A 24,505-nucleotide genomic window follows, 5' to 3' on the forward strand; every position below is an offset into this window, starting at 1 on the left:
GGGGTTTTTTCCCATATGACAACCAAAATAACCAAAATATGGCAGTTCATTTATTTTTTGTCCCATAAAAAAGGGCTCGCTCTCCTCCATAGTATAAGGAAATGCACGACTCCAATATTTTTAGAAGGAGGATTCTTACGTTTATTTATTGCAAATAAATAAATGCCATATTCATGGACTGAATATGGCATGGACTGCAAACTCTGCTTGCATATTTTTCAATTTTTATAAACACGTTACCCTTCCTGTGACATTAAGGCTTAATTTTGTTTCCTACTGGTAAAGAGAGAATTTGTTTCCAAGGTGGGGAAGCCATTAGGATTTAGATGTGTGTGTATCTATGTTTGTAAAACATTTAACTCTTATAAAACATCTGTGCATGAAACACTGTAGGTAATGCTGCATTAGACTTAGATCGGGACTTGAACTGGCGACCTGCAAATTGCAGGACAAACTCCAGTTACCCTAATCACCATCTCTCATACAACATGGGAAAATGTATTTGGTCACACAGTTGGTTACTGATGAGGTAACCAGAGAATTGCAAAAACCAAAGACACATCTGGTCCCTGTTACGCATGTCGATGTCAATTTATTTATGTAACAGATAAGAACAACAGATGATGACCAAAGTCCTGCACAAATAAAGCAAGATAACAACAAGAACTTGTTTTAAGAGCAAGAATTTTTTTAAACTGCAAATTAACTTCATTGCCTGTCATTATAAAAGAAACCCAAACTCTGCTTGATTCAAATAAGTCGAGATTTAAAAGTCTCGAAAAGGTAAAACCATTTCAAAGTTAAGGAGCACAAATTTCACAAGCCCTGATTACTTCTGAAAACCCTCAAATCTTCGTTTGAGGTTACACAGCTCACATCTGGTCACATGCACCAGCGGCAGCTACCCCTGCACTTTTTTCCCTGGTGCACACACACCTGACATTTAGTGAGTAATTGCTATTCTGGATGCCGCTGCATAGCCTGCACCACTCTGCAAGCCAAACAGCGGTTTTAGGTGAAGCACTAATGTGGTGGTGTGGTTTCATATTCCACTTTCTGTAACAGCTGCTGCTCACTGTGCAGAAAGTGTTAGGGTTAGAGTAGGAACATCAATGTAATGAAAAGCAGTAATTTAATTCACTGCCAAAGAAGCAATCGAAACATTGTACAACTGCAGACCTGCATTTCTTCAAAACGTTTTGAAAAATATCTCTAACTCTTAGTTTCTCCACTCTTCATGAGGTTGTTGGACCAAATGTGTTCCAGTCATAAATCAATGTTTGTTACCAAGTATTGATATGCTTCAGTCATGCACCCATATATGTGGCCATCACAGGTTCAAGTCACAGCCCAACTGCCTTTGCTGCATGTCTTTCCCTTCTCACACAACCCAATTTCCTGTCTGACAACAACTGTCAAATAAAGGCCACTAGAGCATTACTGTAGTCTACAACTACGACAGTCTACAATCTCAATGTCAGTTTTGTGGATTTTCAGTAGTGGCATTGTGGTTGCTACGAAAATCTAACATCTGTCATTTGCTTATGTTGCCTTGATCTCGCACCAGTCAACAAACCTCTGAGTCCACTCACTGTCTTTTATCTGGTTCATGCTCAACTGTCTGTGACTTTATGTTAAATTCATCCAAAACATGTGAGGATCACACAATGCAAAGTATTGATAGAAAAATTTGTGATGCAGAGGGTGACCAGAAATGGAGCTGGTGCCTTCCCCCTCCTCGACTGTGGATCAGTGTGTCAGACACACACAACCTTGTGTCCTCACGTACTGTGAGTAAATGGTTACATAGTTCGGTATCAAGTGAAGCACAAGGTCTGCAGTGCTCAATGTAAAGGCACTGTCCAAGTAAAAAAAAAAGTAGTGAAATCCTGTCTCTGCCACAGTTATTCTGGTGATATTAGAAGTCAATGTTTAAACGGTTTAAAATGTTACAAAACTCGAGATACATTGCAGCACAAGGCATGTACAGAAGCAGTGAAAACTACACTCAGTAATGTTTACGAAGAGAGACGAGTGATACTCCACTGGAAATTAGTTTTACTCATCTGTCACTAGTGTATTGGATAAAACTTAAAGTTAGCAAGAGAGATAATGCAGCATTAAGAATTCTCCAAAGCTGTTGGGAATACTCAATATTCCAAAATGTCATTGTCTCAAACAACACGTTTTGAAAGTTTGGAAAAGCTTAATTATCCTTCTTATTAGTCAGAGTGTGAATACAGGTATCTTAAATTACAATTCTGGGTCGTCTAAAAGCAAATTTAGATCGAAATTCAGAACGCAAACGGGTCAGTCTTACTAAAACCGTTACCATACAGTGAGGGCTTTCTCCCCTTGACCGGGCCAATCAGCGAAGAGAAAAAGAAATTGTGAATGATGACGTTTATTTTCTGCGCTGTAGTCTGGCTGTAGTTTTAGCGATAGCAGTGGCGCAAGGGAAGGAAGCCGTTCAGTCCGTCGTTAGCAAGGCTTCCAAATGTTGAATTAACATCAAGCAGCACCTCGTTGGGATCGGTTCTTCTCTCCTTACAGTGGAGGACGGGTGTTTACAGCGCAGGCAACTGGCGCATTCCTAAATACGTCACGGACAAACGTTAAAACCTCGACACAGTTCACGCCTCCCGGAAGCAAACAGCCCAGGCCCTCTGTACGGAGCAAGGAGTAGTACAAGGGGGCGTTTTATTTACCAGGCAACGAGAACACTGGTTTAAAGGCAATGTTGGGTCCGGCGTGATGCTGTGAAACAGCCTCGGTTTAGTTCCTTGCGAGCTCTGCTCAGATGCACTGTTAGCGTCTCTTTGACGTCGTAGGAGAAGCAGGTGAGTCCGTTTGGCTCGTGCGCAGTGGGGTAAATGATGATAAAGCGACTATGACGACATTTTGTCTTTCAACTTTATGGAAGTAAATATATGTCACTAGGATTTGAATTAAAAATGCCACCGAAATTTTTGTTGCGCTGACTTTTCCACTGTTCCAGTATGTCCATGATTATTGTAATTCTTTCTACCTGGCTGAAACTTCATTTCTTATTTTCACTTAAAGACAAAAAAAAATCACATTCCTATTTCAAAGTGAGGACATTTTCAATAATAATAATAAAATCCACAGCTGGAATCCAGTGAGTCTGCTCGTACTTATCGCACCGCTGCGCGTGAGCCTGACACGTCTGGCTGTTGCGTCTTTACAAGCTGCGCACCTCAATGCGCATGCGTGCATCGGTGTCAACTATTAACTTTATGCTATTTGTGTTTCCTGACAGGTCAGATTAATTATGACTTAGAAACATGTCTGTTAAAGAAGGCAATGAAGGGAAATCGAGGTAAGAAGCTGAAGCGTTCCCAGTAATGTTGATGATGTGAAATAACTTTAATCTCACAATGCATTGGTGCATGAGCTGCCCTTTGTAAGGTGAAGCATTAAAAAATGAAAAGCAATGATTTGGCTGATTTAGCCGCTCGTAAAGGAAAAATGTGGGTGTCCATTTTTTTCAGTCATATTTTCATCATTTCAAAAATAAATATTTATTTTCCAAACATTTAATTTTCAAAGTAAATATTTATTTTCCTAACTAAATTGTTAGCTCAGATCTAAATATTTAACAACCAAGCTAAATATTTAGTTATAAGTTAAATGTTTAGGTCCAAGCTGGTTTGCTGACAAGCGGAAGAGGAATATTAAACTAAAAGCTGGGTTTTGCAGACCTCTACAAAACGCCACATTAAAAAAAAAAAGGATTATTTTGGTCAATGTTAATAATTGAGTGAATATCCTGTCCACTATGATAGTTGAAAATAAGCAGAATCTACAGCAAAAGTTTCTGGATCAGCACCCATCACTGATCAAGACAGAACACATTCCTGCATTTCATGTTCTTTCATTCTTTAGTCGTTTTCAACATTTTTACACAAAAGACATATTGATGACATTTTTTTATGTAAATAATTTTCTTCTAATAATGGATGAACAGGAAGTCTTGAAACTTCGACAGCAAGATAAGAGTAAAGTTGTCCAGGCAAGGTGGCGGATGTTGATGCAGAAACTGTTGAAACACAAGTGAACTGTTAAAATGCCAGGTCACCTAACCCAATGGACATGTCAATAGGAAAAGAATCGATGATAAAAAACAAAATAAAAAAAAAATGCTTTTGGTTTTAACGAAACCAAAAACATGGTGGAGGGACGAATTGTTCCCTCCAGCATGCTTATCAGCAAACCAATATAGCTAACTAAATATTAGCTAACTGTTTAGCTTGGACGTAAATGTTGAGCATGCTTGCTAAATATTTGGCTAACAACCTAAATATGTTGTTAGCAAGCTAAATAATTCATTTGGAAAATAAATGTTTAGTTTGGAACTAAATACTTAGTCAGCTAAATAAATATTTAATTGTGAGCTAAAATTGAATATAAAAACTAAATATTCAGCTCAGGTTACAAACTAATTATCCAGCTTGTTAATTGAATAGTTAGTTTGGAAAGCTGGTAAATGTATGAATAACCTGGTGAGAATATGACTTTGAGAACTGAACACCCACATTGTTTCCCCCGTGACAGGCTAAATAAACCCAAATTATTAATGCTAATTGTTGACTGCGTCACCTTACAAACGGCTCCCCGTGTTTGTGCTGCTTGTATTAACATTTGATGTTGATCTTTCAGCTTGCACCACACCGATTTGTACAGTAGCGTCCCTCCAACATGTCTGCCCATCGTGTATCACCCTGACTATAACATCACATTCATGGGCCTGGAAAAGCTCCACCCATTTGACTCAGGGAAGTGGGGAAAAGTCATCCGCTTCCTCAAAGGTAGGAGAGTTCTGGACAGGTTTGTGGTGGGATCTCTCCCTGAGCCGCAGGGTGCTGAATTGCTTAAAGCAAAAGCTGGTCTTCTTGGCAAATGGAGAAAGAAAACACGGAGAGAATAAAAAAAGGAGGAGACGCAGGTGGCTGTGTGTTTAGGTCTGAACCTCCAGCAGGTTTTCTACCTGGATTGTCTTGGGCATCTTGGCTGCTTTTCTGTTCATTTCTGGGTAGGTTTGTAGTTCCATACTCTCCACAACTTTCTTCTTCACCAGAAGACTAAGACTAACATTTCACATGGAAGGACTCTGTTTACTTATTAGGTGACTTCTGAAGGCAGTTGGCTACACTGGATTTTATTTAGGTAAAAGGCTGAATACAAATGTCTGCAACATTTTTCAGGGTTGTCTTTTTTTCTTTTTTTTCTTTTAAAGATAGAAGTGGTTTTGAGTTGTTTTTAAGCAGTATTTATTCTTTTTCCTATTATTTATTGGATCAGTCTTGTTTCTGTTTTACTTGAGTTCAGTCTTTTAGTGATTCTAGTTTTTTATTTATTGTCTAGTTATTCTTTGTTACTCTAGATTTATTAGTTTCTTAGGTCTAGTTTTTATTTGGTGTTGGATTTATTTTATAGTCCTCTGTTTACTCTCCCTTATCCCCTGTACAATTTTCTCTCTCTCTCCTCACACCTGCAACCTGTTTCTCATCATCCATCTGTTTCATGTTCAGTAATCAACCTTCCTATATACAACTTATACTGATGAGAACATTATGGACTTATTGCTGATTCTTCTTGTCTACTCCCATTAGAGTCTGTTGTTTTTCCAACCTGAGGGTATGAATAGTTTTGCGAGTCACTGTGTTCCCTGCCGTTATTTTCCTGTGGATTCCTGTTTTTGGTTTGGCTCTGGCTCCCTGTGTTCCCTGTGGTTTATTTTGCAAGTTGGTCTTTTTTTTTTTTAATTAAAACCTTCTTCATCTACAAGCTGCTTTTGCCTTTCTTTTGAGTCCTCAAAACCACAACATGAACAACAGAAGAGTATGCTGTAGTTTTAAATATATATTTGGTATGAATTAATTCATTTGTCTGTTTGGACAGTTAACGACATATATGCTGGTTTTATTTGATGTTTTATTTTATTTTATTTTTTTATTAATACCAACATATTCACATTCTACTCACTGTGCTGCAACTGGACAATGAGCCTCATCACGTATCGGTCTTATTTTTGTCTGAATGTGCTGCAGAGGAGCAGTTCATCACTGATGAGAACATTGTAGAAGCCCGTGAAGCGTCAGAGGAGGATCTGCTGGTGGTGCACACGAAGCGTTACCTCAGTAGTTTAAAGGTAGCTTCTGTCTCTCTGTCATGGTGATGTGTTTATTTTTCTCCTGCCCCATATCACTGTCAGCTGCATCTCAATAAATCATAATGCCCATATAAAGCTTGGTTGATCCAGTTAAGATCAGACATAAGAATAGAATCATATTTCCACTGTTTATTATTGTTGATTTTGATCTGTGCTGAGCTAGCTTTCATAACTCAGCTTTTATGGCAGCTGGTGACATAAAGCCCGAGAGATGGCTTAAAAGTTGTATTTAATGACTCCTCCCCTTGCTGGCACATACAGTTGAAACCAGAAATGTACATACTCAGAATAAAAATACTAGTGAATATTTTTTCTCTCACTGTCTGAAGTTAAATTAGACCAAACCTTTTTTTTTTTTTTTGCTTTAGGTCTGCTAGAATGGTTAAAATTATTTTTATGTGTTAAGCGTTACAATAATGAGCATGTATTTATAGCCTTTAAAATAGAAGAATTAGTGTATGTAAACAACAAGGGACAGCTCAGGTGATGATGTCACACACGTAAATGTTACAGGAAACTTTTTCTTCTCAATGAAAGATAACTTATTTGGAAAACGGGTCAGGCTCGTTGATTCTTAAGGTGGACAGGGTGTAGCCAGTCACACATTTCCATAAATAGAGGAGTTGTGGAACGACGGCAGCTCCAGCTGGAGATCCCTGCTGATGGAAGGATTCGGAGGGAATGTGTTGAGATCGTATTGATCTGCTGCCACATGCTGGTGAGCAGTTTATCAGGCTTTAGATCGCCCGAAGTGATAATCCTGGAGCTCTGTGTTAAAGAGAGAAACTAGAAGCTGATGACAGATTTTTTACATTTTTATTTTTATTTTTTTTAAATGTGTCCCTATGTCAACTTTTAGTGTGAAAGGTGCACACTCTTTTATACACGAGGCCCCTGCTGCCTATGTGAACTAAGACTGAGCTTACAGGCACACTGTTGTTTTCTTTTGCAGATTGAAATACTCCAGCTAATATTCTGAAAAGTGTTTTTATTTTTTTCTTCATGCTGTTACATGCTTCTCTGTGTTTTCCTTTGTCCTCTCTAGTGGTCTTTTGTGGTGGCAACTATCACTGAAATCCCACCCCTGGTGATTTTACCTAACTGTCTGGTTCAGCAGAGGGTGCTGAGACCTTTACGGACCCAAACAGGAGGAACAATAATGGTTGGTATACATCAGCCTTGTTTACTGTATTATGTTTTTGACTTAGTAATACAATTTCTCACATTTGTTTTTCTTCTTCTCACTCTTATTTGTTGCTGGAATTGATTAAGTTGTGTAACGGTATAATGAAATACATGCATGACTATAAAAACAGGGCCAGAAATCAGCTATGAAAACCAAAAGTGTGTGTGTGTGTGTGTGTGTGTGTGTGTGTGTGTGCGCGTGCGCGTGTGTGTGTGTGTGTGTGTGTGTGTGTGTGTGTGTGTGTGTGGTGTGGGTGTGTGTGTGCTCTCTCTCCAGATTTTTGTTTGTTTGCAGCATAGTACAGGAAACAAGTCTGAAGACACCCTGTTGCTTCTGGCTTTTTCCCTGGACTATCAAACAACACAGCTTGATCAACAGTCCAGATATTGTCCTCATATTCACTAAGTGGACATTTTGTGAACTGATATGCCAGAATAAAACCAGGAGGTGAGAAGATTTACTCACCTCTGAATGCTTCTACTAATGTCACTGACTTGCTTTCCTATAAATCAACTATCAGTTATTTCACCACCGGGACTCTCAGGATATGTCTCATTAAGATCGTTGGATACATTTTAGACTGTTTTTTTTTATGTGTGAAACTCACAAGCGATGTCATTCCTGAATCTAAACTCTGCCTCTCCTGAAGTTAAATTGCCGATTGACTCTTGTTAAAGTGGAGCCTGAGATCCAATCGGAGCGCTCAAACACGGCAGGATTTCCAGCCATGACTGAAAGAAGCTAATCCTTAGCATTCAAATGGGCAGACATCATAACTCTGAAACTGATGTGTCACTGTAGGAAAATAATGACAAGACCTTAACTTTTTAGCACAAAACCTCTGAGCAGTGATGAAATGATTTATGTTTTCAGCCTCTTCTGTCAATGGGAGGACAGTGTACAGGTGACACTGGTGGGGAACTGCTTCATAAATTAATAACATTTGTATTATTAATTAACATCTTGAATGGAGTACCATGTTAATTAGTAAGCAGTTTCCCTTTGGGGATAAATAAAGTATATTTTATATTCTATGTATGCTCCTGTAGCTTCTCCGTTAGTGAAAGTAAACCAGATCTGGAATGCATTGCTTGTCATGTTTCTCACAGTCTTGTGCAATTTTTTTAAAATTGATTTTAATTTAGCTTTTCCCATTCTTGGATGTCAACCCGAAATAAAATGCATCAATCAGGCAGACCTTAATCGCCACAAACATGACTAATTATGGTTGGCTCCCATCCTGTTTGGTCAGAGAAAAATGGCTGTGGAGAAGATTTAGTTGATTTGTGTTGTTGTGCTCATAGTAGATGCAAGAGCAAATGAAAATGAGATCAGATGCGGGGCTTGTTTCTCTCAGACCTCTGCGCTCTCAGTGTGAGGAGTGGTGGAGATTAATCAAATGGCTATTGTAACGTATTCTTGTTTCCCCTCAGTCAAAGTGAAGTGCCTGAGCAATAACCTGGGTGTGAGCGTACATGCTAATAAGTGTTAGTACTCATCCACTGAAGACAATCTCTTCTCATCAGATTTAATACAGCCTTATTCTTGTTTTGTACATAAGGAAAGCACTCTTTCATGTTTAGGAAAGACACTGTGAACTGATAGACAACCTGCAATTCTTTGTGTTTTGCTCAGAAACAGATGTGAGAGAGGTGGAGAGTCAAAAACAACACATTTACATAGCCCATATTTGTGCGCTCGGGTGTGTAACCTAGAGGTTCATTTGGTGAGCATTCATAAGCACTCACAATGAAGAAATAACATTATTGATCATAATGTAAAACCTCTGAAGAAAATTTTCCACCACAGCTCACAAGTCTTTTGTTAATTTGAAATGTGCTTATTCTGTAGCTCAAACGCAAACGCATAAATAACACTGATGTTTTGAATGCTTATAATAAAGGTGATCTGTGACTGAAGACTGACATGGAGTGAAATTAAATTAAATGAGTGGAATCCGGACTCAGAGTGGCTTCAATTCCCCACCTCAACCTCTGCGTTACCAGATCCCTCCAGCGTGAGTGTGGGCTAGGGTTTGTGTTTAGGACTTAAGTTAAATATAAAACTTAACAGGAGACCAAGTGCTCTCCTGTTAAGTTATATATATATATATATATGTAATGTATATACAAAGACCATAACCTCTAGGTAGAATGTGACATATGCCATTTTCCCGGCCCGTTTTGTGCATATGCCACATTTATAAATGTAGCCTACATCTGTTGATTTTTGGCCTTGTGCAGTCATCCATTTATACCAGCAGGTGGCATGGTCTATCACAAGAAAAAATAAATTACCAACTACACCAAAGGGAATTTTACTGTACTGCATCTATGCCACAAAATGGTCATTTTGTACAACTTTTAGATGAGATCAAAGTATTAGCTTAGCTCTCCCTTTCTATTTCTTCACTTACATTTCTCTGCAGAAAAGCCAATCTGTTGAGAAATTGATGGCAAGTCAATATTTTATTGTGGTATTTATTTATTTAGTTTTTGCTGTGGAAAACTCAAGAAAACTTGATCTCACCATACAAACACAACCATATGAGCACAATATCCTCCCAGCGCTCAGGAAGCTGTATCCATTTCTTCAAACATTTGGTTAATTTTGGCAGTGAGCTCACTGTAAACTCCATCATTTTATTGCAGTGCATTGTGACTGCCATCTGAAAACTATCACATTGATTATGAACTGCTGGTGAGATTATAAAAGTGTGTTTTGCAAAAATACATCCGATAAGCTTGCCAAATTGGCAGACGTGCGAGTGTTTCAGGCAGGACGTTTCTGAAACCCATAGCCACAGGACGACGTAGTTGGGTGCAGCATGCAGTGTCGCTCTTGGCCATTCTGAGGCCAGAGGCAAACCTCTTTTGTTTCGCTTTTCTGGTTTCTGCAAGGGAGTTATCAAGAAAATAGTCACTCACACACAGAGGTGGATGAGTGCACCAAAAAAACTGGTCTAGCAACAGAAGCAGGTAGCAAACGTGTTTTTGCGAACAGAGAGCTGATATCAAGACGGAGCAGTTAGCAGGAAAGCAAGGACTTCCTTGCTTTCCTGCTAGAAAGTCCTGGGTTCAAATCCCAACCTGGGTCCTTTTTGTGTCTCTAAACTACCCTCAGGTATGGGTTTACGGGGACTGTTGTCTCTCTCTGTGTTGCCATGTAATGGTCCTGCTTAAGCTATAAGTGGGATCCCAGCTAATGGACATGGGCAATAGTCCCTCCTGATCCTGCCAGGATAAGTAGGTATATAGATAATTGAAGGGAAAGACAGATGTGTTATGTATACTGATCTAATTTTCTTCCGCAGGCCGGAAAGCTGGCTGTAGAGCGAGGATGGGCCATAAATGTAGGTGAGTTTTCAGCCATATGTACTTAAAATGGCATCGTACCAACCTAAGAATCACTGTGGCATGTGCATTAAGCAGTTATCTCATTTGTGATTTTTTTTTTCACAAGATCACAGCGAAACCTTACCTTCGACATAAAAAATGATAATGAACTTAATTGTATTATTTATTTAATTCGTTGAAAGAATTGTGCCTGAGGCCTAAAATTAAAAAGTAAATTTATTACTACAGAGAAGGTGGATGGCAGAGGTTTCTGAGATATTCTGTGTGCTGTTGTTCCACTGACAGCCATTTTAAGACTATTAGCTTTATAGTCGCATTGAGAGATGGGAGTGAAAAGTGTGTTTGAACTGTCATGGGATCTCACTTCTCGGCTTCCCTGGAAAAACGTTCCCTGTGCCTGACATCAGAGGTCTTGAAAGCAGAGGTCACAAAGGTACTGCTGGGGCATCAGGAGATTTCTGATCAGATACTTTTTATCTCTAACGAACTTCAACATGAACCCAACATATAACAAAGGGGTGAAAGGAGGCGTAAAAATCACATATGCACCCATACAGATATAAGCGCTGTCCAATATGTTAACATGTTCTTCAGCCATCGCTTTTGTATTTCAACTTGCTTAAAATAAAAACTTTAAATACGATTTACACTGAGTGCACAGTAATAAAGCATGTTTTAGGTGATACCAACTCTCTTTTAATTTACACTATGTGTATCCCACGACTGCCAAAGTTTGGTTTCAGGAGGAAACTGTTGCTTTCCAGCTGTGCAACAGTGGAGCAGAACACTCTCCTTTTTTTGTTTGTAGCAATCGATGCATCTTCAGCTAATAATACTTCTAACATCAATATGTGAAAGACTCAGTCCTTCCTGCTTGACTTGACAGTAGTACAATGTAGGACTGATCGGGTGACTATGTTTTTGACGAACCACTTACTAATTGGATAGGTCAAAGATTTTACACTCCATTTAATGTTTTATTTTCAATAAATTGACTATTATTTCAACAATTGAATAAATAAAGTATTTTGTGTCATCAGTGAAGTTGCACTGTGAAATGATTACCCTGGCTCTGTTTCATCAGGGGGAGGCTTCCACCACTGCTCCGGTGACAAGGGAGGTGGCTTCTGCGCCTATGCTGACATCACACTGGCCATCAAGGCAAGCTGTGCTTGTTTTATCACAACGATGGCAGTGATTCTCTGTCACGTCCAGCTGTGAACCATTTTATCTGAGAAAGTCATTGGAACTTTGAGTCATTGTCATGGAGCCAAACAGAAGTAGAAGATGAAACGCATAAAAAGAAATTGAGCTAACTACAGCGGTTTAACAGCTTCATTTTGATTGGTTGTTAAATGGTTTTGCTGTGGCGTTTCACAAAGTTGTATACTAATTTAAATTATTTGTTATTATTATTATTATAATTATTAAAGTAATTATACTTCCAGCATAATTACTTTCTGCTTAATTTTTTCTTTTAAGATATTTTACAACAGCCAGTGAATATGCAAAATTTTTCTTGTTCCTGTAATCAAATGTGCAGACAATTTTTGCAGATTGTGTGCAACACGTCCACTTATTGTGTATTCAACATTTTTCACTTCACTCTGCTCCTTATTTGGAATATTTATTGCTCTGGCCCTAAGTATGATGATTCTATATAACCTATGAGTTTCACTCTCTGAGATGACTGGCAAGAAATATTGTACATTACATATTAAAATATATATACATATAATATTGCACTTTTTTTAGACTTGCTAGTTGTCCATCCATACATTCATATGTCCATTCATACAAAATATTAATAACGGAATTCATAATTACATGTGGTTATTGAAAACTGATGTCATTTGCCAACAATAAGGTTTTTTGTCAATCACTAATCAATCAGTTAAATAATATTGAATGAGACAGGATTGACTTCTGGGTACCAGTTTTCACTGAAATTGTGCCTTTATATGAGCATTAATTATCACAACTATGAATGTCATATTTACCAGGTGAAATTAGGAAATACTTATCTGTTGGTTTGAGATACATAGGACTTTATGGTCTTATTGGGAAAGCCAAAAAATTTAATGTTTACACTGAAAACTTCCAAATCCTCAACCAAATTAGAATATTGTCTGTCGTTCCTGTAGGTGAGTGGAAGACGGATGACTGAAATGCTTGTATGAAACTGACCACGCTTGAAACGGAAATGAACTATATTTTACTTTTCTTTGCTCAGTTTCTCTTTGAGAGAGTGGAAGGCATCTCCAGAGCCACCATCATTGACCTTGATGCTCATCAGGTGAGCCAATATACTACTCTCACCCTCTCATTATGGATATTTTCCAAACTATTAACGGGTTCATTTCTTTCAAAATCCGTTTTCTTAAACATAAGAAGTATGTTTAGATCACCAGGTGAAAAGCAGTTGTACGGGATGCCAAAAGGGACATTATTCAGAATTAGCTTCCGTAAATGCATATGAAACCACATCTGCGTAAAAATTACAATAATTGGTGAAGATTGCAAGCCTGCCCAAAATTTGCAACTTATGACTGAATTTGTAAAGGTAGTTGGATTTATTATTAATATATCAATTAATTCCTCAATAATCTCTCTTTTTGACCAAAAATTGGATGATATGTGTTTGAAAAACAATTTTGTTTACAGAGACTCAATAATTACTTTTTTTGTTATTGTTATTGTTTTCTGTTTCTATTATTTTAGGGAGCAGCTAAGCGCTGCGAAGGCCTTGTTTTCCTACTGTTTCTTATTATTAGTTAAAGAGGGGCCTTTTTGGGGGCTTTATCATTTTCAAAAACTCACCAAACTTGGCGGACGAGTAAAGGGAGTTTCAAAATTTGTATTTTAAGGTCATTGCAAAAATCCCATAAAAAAATGGCTCAATAGCGCCACCTACAAATTTTCAAAGGGACCCTTTGCTATTCATTACTTTATCCTAGAGACATGAAATTTGGTACACTTGTAGAGCTCCCCAAGATGCTCAAAATTTACAATTAATGTCATAGTGCAAGTATCACAGGAAGTCAGCCATTTTGGATTGAAGGTCCAATTTTTGGGGCCATTTTTGCCGTTTACAGCCTTCGTATTTGATCGAACTCCTCCTAGGGATTTCGATTGATCGGCTTCAACTCAGTCAGTCTGTTTATAAAGCATGTCTCATCTAAAGTTATCAAAAACGGTGAGTTTTGAGTATGCTGAAGGGGGGTTAGCAGGGGGTCAAAGTTCACCTACTCGCCATAAAAACATAAAACTGCTATATCTCCTACACAGAAATTCACAGAGGCACCAAGTTTCTGTGATTTATCATCATCGGGTGTCCTACAATACCTAATGGTCGAATGATGACATCACTTAGGCCACGCCCCCTGAGAACAGGAAGGTAATGTTTTACTGTGAACGGTCGCTATCTGACCCCTTTGACCTCATCAACATGAAACTGTGCCCCAGACACAGAAGGACATGTTGGTGTGTTGAGGATTCCAACCACGACCAGATTCATGGAGCAGGTGGGCGTGGCGGCGTGGCGAAGTGACCTCTAACGCCATCGCCATACGTTTGGCTCTCAATTCCACATTTTCGGCCCAGCTGCTCCAAACTCACAAGGATGGACCCTCATCCACTCCCCAACAGGAATCCATCACAATATTTGTGGGGCGTGGCCTAATTTCTCTATAGCGCCCCTAGAAAAATTTTAAATGATCAGCCCCAAGCCATGCTTTAACCTACAATTACGAAACGTTGTACACATGTGTACCTTGTCAGGACTTACAAAAAAGTCTCTTGGAGCCATGGGTCTAAACCCCACAGGAAGTCGGCCATTTTAGATTGAAGTTCAGATTTTTGACCCCATTTTTGCCGTTTACAGCCTCCGTATTTGATCGAACTCCTCCTAGGGATTTGATTGATCGTCTTCAAACTCGGTCAGTCCGTTAATAAGGCATGTCCCATCTGAAGTTATCAAAACGGTGAGTTTTGAGAATGCTGAAAGGGGGTTAGCAGGGGTCAAAGTTCACCTACACGCCATAAAAACATAAACTGCTATATTTCCTACACAGAAACTCACAGAGGCACCAAAGTTACTGTGATTGATCATCATCGGGTGTCCTACAATACCCTATGGTCGAATGATGACATCACTTAGGCCACGCCCCCTGAGAAAAGGAAGTGTCATGTTTTACTCTGAAAGGTCGCTATCTGACCCCTTTGACCTCATCAACATGAAACTGTGCCCAGACACAGAAGACATGTTGGTGTGTTGAGGATTCCAACCCCGACCAGCTTCGATGGAGCAGGTGGGCGTGGCGAAGTGACCTGTAACGCCATCGCCATACGTTTGGCTCTCAATTCCACATTTTTGGGCACAGCTGCTCCAAACTCACAAGGATGGATCTTCATCCACTCCCCGACAGGAATCCATCACAATATTTGTAGGGTGTGGCCTAATTTCTCTATAGCGCCCCCTAGAAAATTTTAAATGATCAGCCCCAAGCCATGCTTTAGCCTACAATTACGAAACTTTGTACACGTGTGTACCATGTCAGGACTTACAAAAAAGTCTCTTGGAGCCATGGTCTAAACCCAGAGGAAGTCGGCCATTTTAGATTGAAGTTCAGATTTTGATCCTATTTTTGGTGTTTATAAACCATTTCAGTAATTCGCCACTTGGGGTCAGTATTGCTCCACAAATGAAACAGCAGATAAACAGGATGAAGAACAATATCAGTATTTCGCCAGTAGGTGTCAGTGTTCCTCCACCGATGATAAACAGATCCATGGGCGGATGGGCGCGAAACTTTGTGAGAGCGTTGCCATGAAATTTCTAAAAGGATAGAAATGTCTCAGATAATTTTTGTTGAATTAAATCATGCAGTAAATGTAGCGTTTTCTTACTTCTTACAAACCATTTCAGTAATTCGCCACTCTGAGTAAGAATTACTCCAACAATGAAATAGAGTGCTTTAGAAACACAGCTGAAAATGATGAAAAATGACGAACTGTAGTACTTCGCCATGTGCATATGATCGGCTGTAAATTACACGTGGATCTTCCGACTGACGCCAAATTGGATACGTATGACCTTTGTTGACCTCTAAAGAGAACAACAGCATTGAAATATATTTTGGCTCCACTGCGCGTCCTACATTAATCCGCCAGCTATATTTCCTCGCTAAACCAATGAATCTGCACCACATTTTTTGCATCGTCAAGGAGCGCCTCCAAACGCATCAGTGCGTACGGCCTGGTGGACGGGCGTGGAAACTGCGCAACAACTTCTGTGTTAGCACGTGGCCAGCGTTGATGGAAACTGAGCAACAGCTTCCGCGGTGCGGGCGGAGGAGCTGAAAACTGCGTGAGAGCTTCTGTGGTGGCTGACGTGAGGCGACGGTTGCTAGTACCCCCGCGGTGGCAATAGGCCGGAGCGGCGCTTGGCTGCGAGGGCCGTTCGAGGCTGCTTGCAGCTTTAATTATTATTATTCTTCTCACCCAAATGAATTGGCTTTTTGGGGGCTTTATCATATTCAAAAACTCACCAAACTTGGCGGAGGGCTTAAGCCTGTTTCAAATTTACGTATTTTAAAGTCGTCGCAAAATCCCACAAGAAATGGCTCAATAGCGCCACCTAGAAAATTTTCAAAGGACCCTTTGCTATTCACTTACTTTATCCTAGAGACATGAAATTTGGTACACTTGTAGAGCTCCCCAAGATGCTCAAAATTTACAATTAATGTCATAGTGCAAGTATCACAGGAAGTCGGCCATTTTGGATTGAAGGTCCAATTTTGATGCCATTTTGCCGTTTACAGCCTCCGTATTTCATCGAACTCCTCCTAGGGATTTCCATTGACCGGCTTCAACTCGGTCAGTCTGTTCATAAGGCATGTCCCATCTAAAGTTATCAAAACGGTGAGTTCTTGAGTATGCTGAAGGGGGGTTAGCAGGGTCAAAGTTCACCTACTCGCCGTAAAAAAAAATAAACTGCTATATCTCCTACACAGAAACTCACAGAGGCACCAAAGTTACTGTGATTGATCATCATCGGCTGCCCTACAATACCCTATGGTCGAATGATGACATCACTTAGGCCACGCCCCCTGAGAACAGGAAGTGTAATGTTTTACTGTGAACGGTCGCTCTCTGACCCCTTTGACCTCATCAACATGAAACTGTGCCAAGACACAGAAAACATGTTGGTGTATTGAGGATTCCAACCCCGACCAGCTTCGATGGAGCAGATGGGCGTGGCGGGTGGCGAAGTGACCTGTAACGCCATCGCCATACGTTTGGCTCTCAATTCCACATTTTTAGGCCCAGCTGCTCCAATTTCACAAAGATGGATCCTCATCCACTCCCCGACAGGAATCCATCACAATATTTGGTGGGCGTGGCATAATTTCTCTATAGCGCCCCCTAGAAAACTTTAAATGATCAGCCCCAAGCCATGCTTTAACCTACAATTACGAAACTTTGTACACGTGTGTACCTTGTCAGGACTTACAAAAAAGTCTCTTGGAGCCATGGTCTAAACCCCACAGGAAGTCGGCCATTTTGGATTGAAGTTCGGATTTTGACCCATTTTTGCAGTTTGCAGCCTTTGTATTTGATCGAACTCCTCTCAGGGATTTCGATTGATCGGCTTCAAACTCAGTCAGTCTGTTTATAAACATGTCCCATCTAAAGTTATCAAAACGGTGAGTTTTTCAGTATGCTGAAGGGGGGTTGGCAGGGGTCAAAGTTCACCTACTCCCCATAAAAAATAAACTGCTATATCTCCTACACAGAAACTCACAAAGGCACAAAGTTTCAGTGATTGATCATCATCGGTGTCCTACAATACCTTATGGTCGAATGATGACATCACTTAGGCCACGCCCCCTGAGAACAGGAAGTGTCATGTTTTACTGTGAACGGTCGCTATCTGAACCTTTTGACCTCATCAACTTGAAACTGTGACCAGACACCGAAGACATGTTGGTGTATTGAGGATTTCAACCCCGACCAGCTTCAATGGAGCAGCTGGCGTGGCGCCGTGGCGAAGTGACCTGTAACGCCATCGCCATACGTTTGGCTCTCAATTCCACATTTTTGGGCCCAGCTGCTCCAAACTCACAAGGATGGATCTTCATCCTTTCCCCGACAGAAATCCATCACAATATTTGTAGGGTGTGGCCTAATTTCTCTATAGCGAACCCCTAGAAAATTTTAAATGATCAGCCCCAAGCCATGCTTTAACCTACAATTACGAAACTTTGTACACGTGTGTACCATGTCAGGACTTACAAGAAAGTCTTGGAGCCATGGTCTAAACCCCAGAGGAAGTCGGCCATTTTAGATTGAAGTTCAGATTTTGATCCCATTTTTGGCGTTTATAAACCATTTCAGTAATTCGCCACTTGGGGTCAGTATTGCTCCACAAATGAAACAGCAGATAATCAGGATGAAGAACAATATCAGTATTTCGCCAGTAGGTGTCAGTGTTCCTCCACCGATGATAAACAGATCCACGGGCGGATGGGCGTGAAAACTTTGTGAGTGTGTTGCCATGACATTTCTAAAAGGATAGAAATGTCTCAGATAATTTTTGTTGAATTAAATCATGCAGTAAATGTAGCGTTTTCTTACTTCTTACAAACCATTTCAGTAATTCGCCACTCTGAGTAAGTATTACTCCAACAATGAAATAGAGTGCTTTAGAAACACAGCTGAAAATGATGAAAAATGACGAACTGTAGTACTTCGCTATGTGCATATGATCGGCTGTAAATTACACGTGGATCTTCCGACTGACGCCAAATTGGATACGTATGACCTTTGTTGACCTCTAAAGAGAACAACAGCATTGAAATATATTTTGACTCCACTGCGCGTCCTACATTAATCCGCCAGCTATATTTCCTCGCTAAAGCAATGAATCTATACCACATTTTTTTGCATCGTCAAGGATAGCCGCCGAACGCATAGATGCGTACCGCCTGGTGGACGGGCGCGGAAACTGCGCAACAACTTCTGTCTTAGCACGTGCGCAGCTTTGATGAAAACTGAGCAACAGCTTCCGCGGTGCGGGCGGAGGAGCTGAAAACTGCGTGAGAGCTTCTGTGGTGGCTGGCGTGAGGCGGCGGTTGCTCGTACCCTGCGGTGGACTAGGCCGGAGCGGCGCTTGGCTGCGAGGGCCGTTCGAGGCTGCTTGCAGCTTAATTGTTTCTGTTTCTTTAATTTGGATATTTAAAATGTCTGTAGTTGTTAAACGTTCATTAGAAATTAAAGTTTATTGATCTTTGAAAATGTGTTCTTGCATTATTATTGTTATGCCATAATTACCATTATATTTCTTGAAAATTGTCACAGAACAACAATATTATTGTTTATCACAATAACTTCAATTTATTGCCCAACAAAATTTGTTAGGTCTAGTTAGAGTCACAACTTCCTGAAGGGACTGTCCAGGTGAGTCAGACAGGAATCTGGAACGTAGTTGTCAAAAAGCCAAATAATAATTAATGATTTAATGTGTTGACTGAACTGGGTTTGGAACTGGTCTCACAGGGAAATGGACACGAGCGAGACTTTTTGGGCGACACCAGAGTGTTCATAATGGACATGTATAATCACAACATCTATCCCGGGGACGGATATGCCAAACGTAAGTGAAAGAGTGAATAACTTTCTTCTCAAATTAGATTTTTCTTTCTCATAATCTAAGTCTCACATATGGCCTTAACTCACTGCTGGCCAGGAAACGCATCGTTCTGCGTCTCCAGCTCTGCTTTGGGTAGAGGTTGAGCTGGAGGCCTTTTGTCTGTCTTGACATCGCCGGGTGTCGTCGTAATTCTGACTCAAGACACAGTAACTCCAGCCAAGGATTCTGTACAACACAAGACTCCCATCTTTTTGAAGATGACTAAAGATACACATGAGCAGTTTCTGTCCATATCTCAATTCTTTTGACATGCAGTTATCGTCTCTGAAACTAATCAAAGCCTCTTTTCTGCCTTCAGTAAGGCAAAACATCAATGCATCCTGGGTTGTTGAAGATAAGCTGCAGGGCAACATTCTGTTTATTTTCATCAAAGACAAATCTGATTTAATGAAGAGCTATTTTACTTTCTAAAAACAAAGGGGAATTGTATTTGTTACTGTTCTTTAATGCATTTGAAGTTGCATTTATTTGAAGATTAAAACAACAAAGCCTTGTAATGCTTTTGGTTGTTCTAAAGTTACTTTAAAAATAATGAAGACATCCATTAGTTGGTTGACTTTTTTCTATGTATCGAAGTGAGTAATCTACTTGACCCCTGCAGTAGTCTTCCAGCATTACATGGACAATAAAAAAGAAGATGCTTGCTTAACTGTCTCTTTTACTATTATTAAAGAGTTATTTCAGTTAATTTTCTCACTGTTCTAGTATCCACAGATCAGCTGTGGGCAAATGTAGAGTGAAGCACTTTGGGGTCCTCTGGACTTGGTAAAGCTCTATGTAGGTGCAGGCCACTTACTATTGTTTATCTTCAGGAGCCATAAAGAGGAAGGTGGAGCTGGACTGGGGCACTGAAGACTCAGAGTACCTTCAGAAGGTGGAGCTTCACTCTGAGGGAGCGCTGAACGAGGTTCGTCCTGATGTCATTGTCTATAATGCAGGGACAGACATCTTGGACGGGGATCTCCTCGGAGGCCTCTCCATATCTCCACAGGTACGCTGCATTCTCTGACGGCTATCTCTTAGTTTTTACAGACGAGGCTGTAGTTTCAGGTCGGGCTCCTGCAGTTGTTTCATTAGTTTATTCTTTGTGGTTTTAATGACCTTCTGTGTTTGTTTGAATTTTCCTTCTTGGATGAAAAAACATGTTTGTCTGACCAAGTTAAAACAGACAAATGTTCAAAGCTCAGGGTAAGGAAGGATTTTGAGCTTTTTACTCAAAAAAAATTCTAGATATATATTTTACTTGTTTTATGCACCTATAGCACTACTCGATTTTTGCCCCCTTACCTCATCTCCTATTTGTCAAACTTACGTGTCTCAGAACATCAAACTAATTTGAATATTCCTCAAAGACATTATGTGGTTCCACTGTCCTTGTAAGACAAAAGTACTTTACCAAATCAATTTTAAAATATTAATGAGCACTGATCCACATTTCATTTTAGATTTATTGGATCCTATGAGCAGACTTCCACATATGAGAACAATATTAAAATATTGCAGAATATCTTAGCAGTTTCTAAATACACAGTTAATTTGTCAAATAGGCTGATAAATGGCATCAAAAAAGAAGTGCAGCTCTTACAATATTGTCAGAAGTTTTACTCAGGCATATGTTCCTGCTACACATTTTGATGTTTGAAATCCCTCACTGCAGGGGCAACATTTGCTGTCAATAAATTAGGTTTAGAGTCGAGCTGTTCCCTCCCGGAGTCCCCTGGCGCAGACAGATGCGTTTCCAATCAGTGGCTTCCTGTCGGGGTCAGTCAGGCTATCTCCAGGCTTCCGCTCTGTCCCCATGGCTTTGAAGGTCTGAGGGCTTACAGAGACTGACAGCTTCTTCTGCTTTCTTCTTCCCAGGGCATTGTGAAAAGGGACGAGATTGTGTTCAGGGCCGCAAAGCAACGAGGTATTCCCATCCTGATGGTGACGTCAGGAGGGTACCAGAAGAAAACGGCACGGATTATCGCTGACTCCATCCTTAACTTACGTCAGCAGGGTCTGATTGGAGCCAAAGCTCTGGAGAGGGAGGGATTGTCACAACTGGTGACCCACTTGACCCAAAGCTCTGGTTCTGCAGGATCAGCACACACTGCTGTGTGAGGATGGGTGGACTATAAGCTAACAATCTTGAAATGCACTGATTTAACTTTATGGTGTGTATTTTGTTTTTCTTCAGAGATTAATTATGATATTCTGTATGTTCGGAATCTATGAAAGCTCCACAATGAGTTTTTGCACATACACAATGACAGTGTAAATGTTTGACAAACTTGTACATTTTGTGTCATTTTATGAAGGTCTAAAGGAAAAATAGTAAATCGGTAACTTTCAATAGAATTCATAAGCATGTGCCATTACTTGTGTTTGTTGTGTGTTTGGTGGCAAATCATTGAGAGGGAGTCTGTGGTCTCAGGAAATCAACAACAAAAAACCATATAATAATATTGTTAGACTCAGTTAAAAGCAATAATTGTGGAAGCATCTTGTTTGTTGTTATGAGGGTAAAAAGGTTTTTCACACTGTGACTGCAATAGTTAATATAACTTTAACCAGGGATGGAGTCCAGACAGGTTCTTCTAAGCCCTAAACTAAGCCGAATGTTTCGGACTTCCATCAATGTTTCAGGACATTGTTTTGTTGCACCATCAAATGCAATGGAAAACGGCTAATTACACAAGCAAAACTACCTATTGGAATTAAACTGCTAATTATCATAACATACAAATCATTACTGTTGCTCTTGTTTATCCAATGCAGTGGAAGAAAGATGACTGTAATCAGAGAGGTGTTGTTTATACAAGTCCAACTGCTCCAATGTGTGGAGTCTGTAAGCAGGAAGAGCGATTGGTGGTCAGCTGTTTTATATCAGCTATAGCTCCCAATATGCAAACACAACCTCCACGTGCGATTAGCCTCATTCCTAATCGACGTCGTCATTAACTTTACATTCTAACACGGTATTTAAAAGTTGTCCAGCCTCTGTCGGTCCACATGAATTCACTTCCTGACGCAATGTTTAATTCCATTGGCAATCCTCCAAATTGCCAATCGCAATTTGGAGGATTGCGATTGGCTGACATATTGACCCTGCTCTGCCCCCTATGGGTTTGACATGTTTAAAACACCGCACAGTGGTGTGATTGCGCGGGCTTGTGTAAGAATTAACACAGTTCTTACATCAATCAAGTGTGGATGAGATTGTTTTGTAAAAATGAATATCTTTGCTGCCTTAATTTAAACGGTTAAACGGTGTTGCACTAGGGTTGCTGTGTCTTTGTGCACTTTTGCCCAAAGATTGATATAAGTTAGAAATGAAGGCACTTGTATGTATTTTCCCTTGTGTCACTAGATGTCCCTTCGCATGGATAAAATTTACAAGTGCTTGCGAACACACAGACGCTCTTTGAAATTGAAGAACCAACATAGTTAACAACCACAGGCAGCAGGATTTTACCAACTAGAACGGTGTGTTATTTTTCTGCACTCTGATCATGTTGCTTTTCTCTCACATCCAGCTTATTGTGCGTCTGTGGGCGAAGATAAAAGGGAGTTCAGATTTTGTAATTGTGACAAAAACTAATTGGTCTCGAACCAGCCATGACCCAGTTGGTCGAACAAGAACAACACCAAAACTGATCCAAGGGCCAGGAAAAAAACCAAACAGTCGAGGCCGGTCTTAGCAGTCCATCCCTGATTGTAACATTTAACTCTCACTAACAGTTTCATTTCTGAGAAATATTCAAATACTTTTATTCCTTTGTTTTTAAAATACCGGTGTTTCATTATGAATATAATGTTTGTTTTTTCGATTTTTTACACTTTCTGTTGTCCAAATCAGCTGCTATATCTATATAAAATATTTAACTCTGGAAAACATTTAATATATTAAATTTAACATGAAATGAATCAGTGTCACTTGTTTGTATCTTTGATTTATGGACTGATCACCTGTGAGCGATCAATATATTGTATATAAGCTAAAAAAGTGAGACACTTCAGATTATGATTGTTCAAATTTGGGGCTTTATTTTGTCCATTGCGTTTTATTTTTCAAATAATGTCTATTAATCACTTTATTAAGTGAACATATTGTTGAATGGCTTCACAAAATATGATTTTATGGTAATACTTTTAATAAAGTAGTGAACAGTTGAAAATATATATCCTACTTTTATTTATTTAAATTAAGTATCTAACTCGCTTTCAGCATACAGCAGAGATCTGATTGGTCCATCAAGATCGCTACTTTTCCCCTTTGGGTCACAGACGCCTGGAAAAACAAAAGAACAAGAATACTTTTAATAGGAAAAAATTGGAGTATTAAACAAAATATCTAGTAAAGTAATTCATGTTTTCCGAAGGCAGCAAAATGGAGAAGAGTCCTCAACGTGAAAGTTATTTCAAAATCAAAGCTCTAGGAGCAGATTCTGATAAATAAGCTGCCTATTGCACCTTCTGCACCGGACATTATGCTTTGCTGCATGTCACTGAAGCGGGATTTCAGAATGTCAAAAATCTTCTCCAGAACCAGGGATGATGATTTGCTGAGAGAAAAGCTTTTGCCTTCTCCTACTTCCTGCTGGATTTTGTCCCACGGTGTGAAGAGGAACACATTGAGGGGATCTGCTGTCCAGATGGGGAGAAATCACTTGAGCTGTTCCTTCACACACACACACACACACACACACACACACACACACACACACACACACACACGCACACGCACACACACAGCTCCCTACAGCAGCAGAGAGCATGGAGGCTGACTGGGATGGCACTGTAAATGGTACAATCCCAGTAAAAACAAGGTACCACCTGCTGAGTTTGGGCTTTAAATGCAAAACAAATAGTCGTTTCTTTGCAGATTCTAAAATCATTTCATTCTAACCTCAAATGAGCAAAAACACACTGTGATTTCCATCACGTCAACATGAAACAAAACTGAAGTCCTGACCAGCCAGCATCTTCACCAGGTCTTTGGCTCTAGTTCTGGGGTCAATCTGCACATCTTGGACCAAAAGACATCCATCTCCTGGACACAGAATCCGTCTCCT

At 39.9% G+C, this 24,505-nt stretch overlaps 1 protein-coding gene across 1 annotated transcript; it reads left to right on the plus strand.

Moving 5' to 3' along the window:
* The first annotated feature begins 58 nt into the window (after positions 1-58).
* hdac11 (histone deacetylase 11) lies at positions 59-23,612 on the plus strand. The gene is made up of 11 exons (XM_055027072.1): positions 59-2,840; positions 3,281-3,340; positions 4,681-4,829; positions 6,072-6,172; positions 7,239-7,355; positions 10,693-10,735; positions 11,820-11,896; positions 12,969-13,031; positions 19,295-19,391; positions 20,261-20,439; positions 21,309-23,612. Exons 2-11 carry the CDS (start codon positions 3,306-3,308, stop codon positions 21,549-21,551), a joined length of 1,104 nt encoding a protein of 367 aa, XP_054883047.1. The 5' UTR covers positions 59-2,840; positions 3,281-3,305; the 3' UTR covers positions 21,552-23,612.
* The last annotated feature ends 893 nt before the right edge of the window (positions 23,613-24,505 follow it).

The sequence above is a fragment of the Poeciliopsis prolifica genome, unplaced genomic scaffold (genome assembly GCF_027474105.1).
Source record: "Poeciliopsis prolifica strain line A6 unplaced genomic scaffold, Auburn_PproV2 SCAFFOLD003, whole genome shotgun sequence".
In the NCBI taxonomy this organism is placed as follows: Eukaryota; Metazoa; Chordata; class Actinopteri; order Cyprinodontiformes; family Poeciliidae; genus Poeciliopsis; species Poeciliopsis prolifica.

Coding starts and splice junctions, on each gene's coding strand:
- hdac11 (XM_055027072.1), top strand. CDS start 3,306: ATGTCTGTTAAAGAAGGCAATGAAGGGAAATCGAG. Junction 11,897..12,968: donor ACATCACACTGGCCATCAAG/GCAAGCTGTGCT, acceptor TTCTTTGCTCAG/TTTCTCTTTGAGAGAGTGGA. Junction 20,440..21,308: donor GCCTCTCCATATCTCCACAG/GTACGCTGCATT, acceptor TCTTCTTCCCAG/GGCATTGTGAAAAGGGACGA.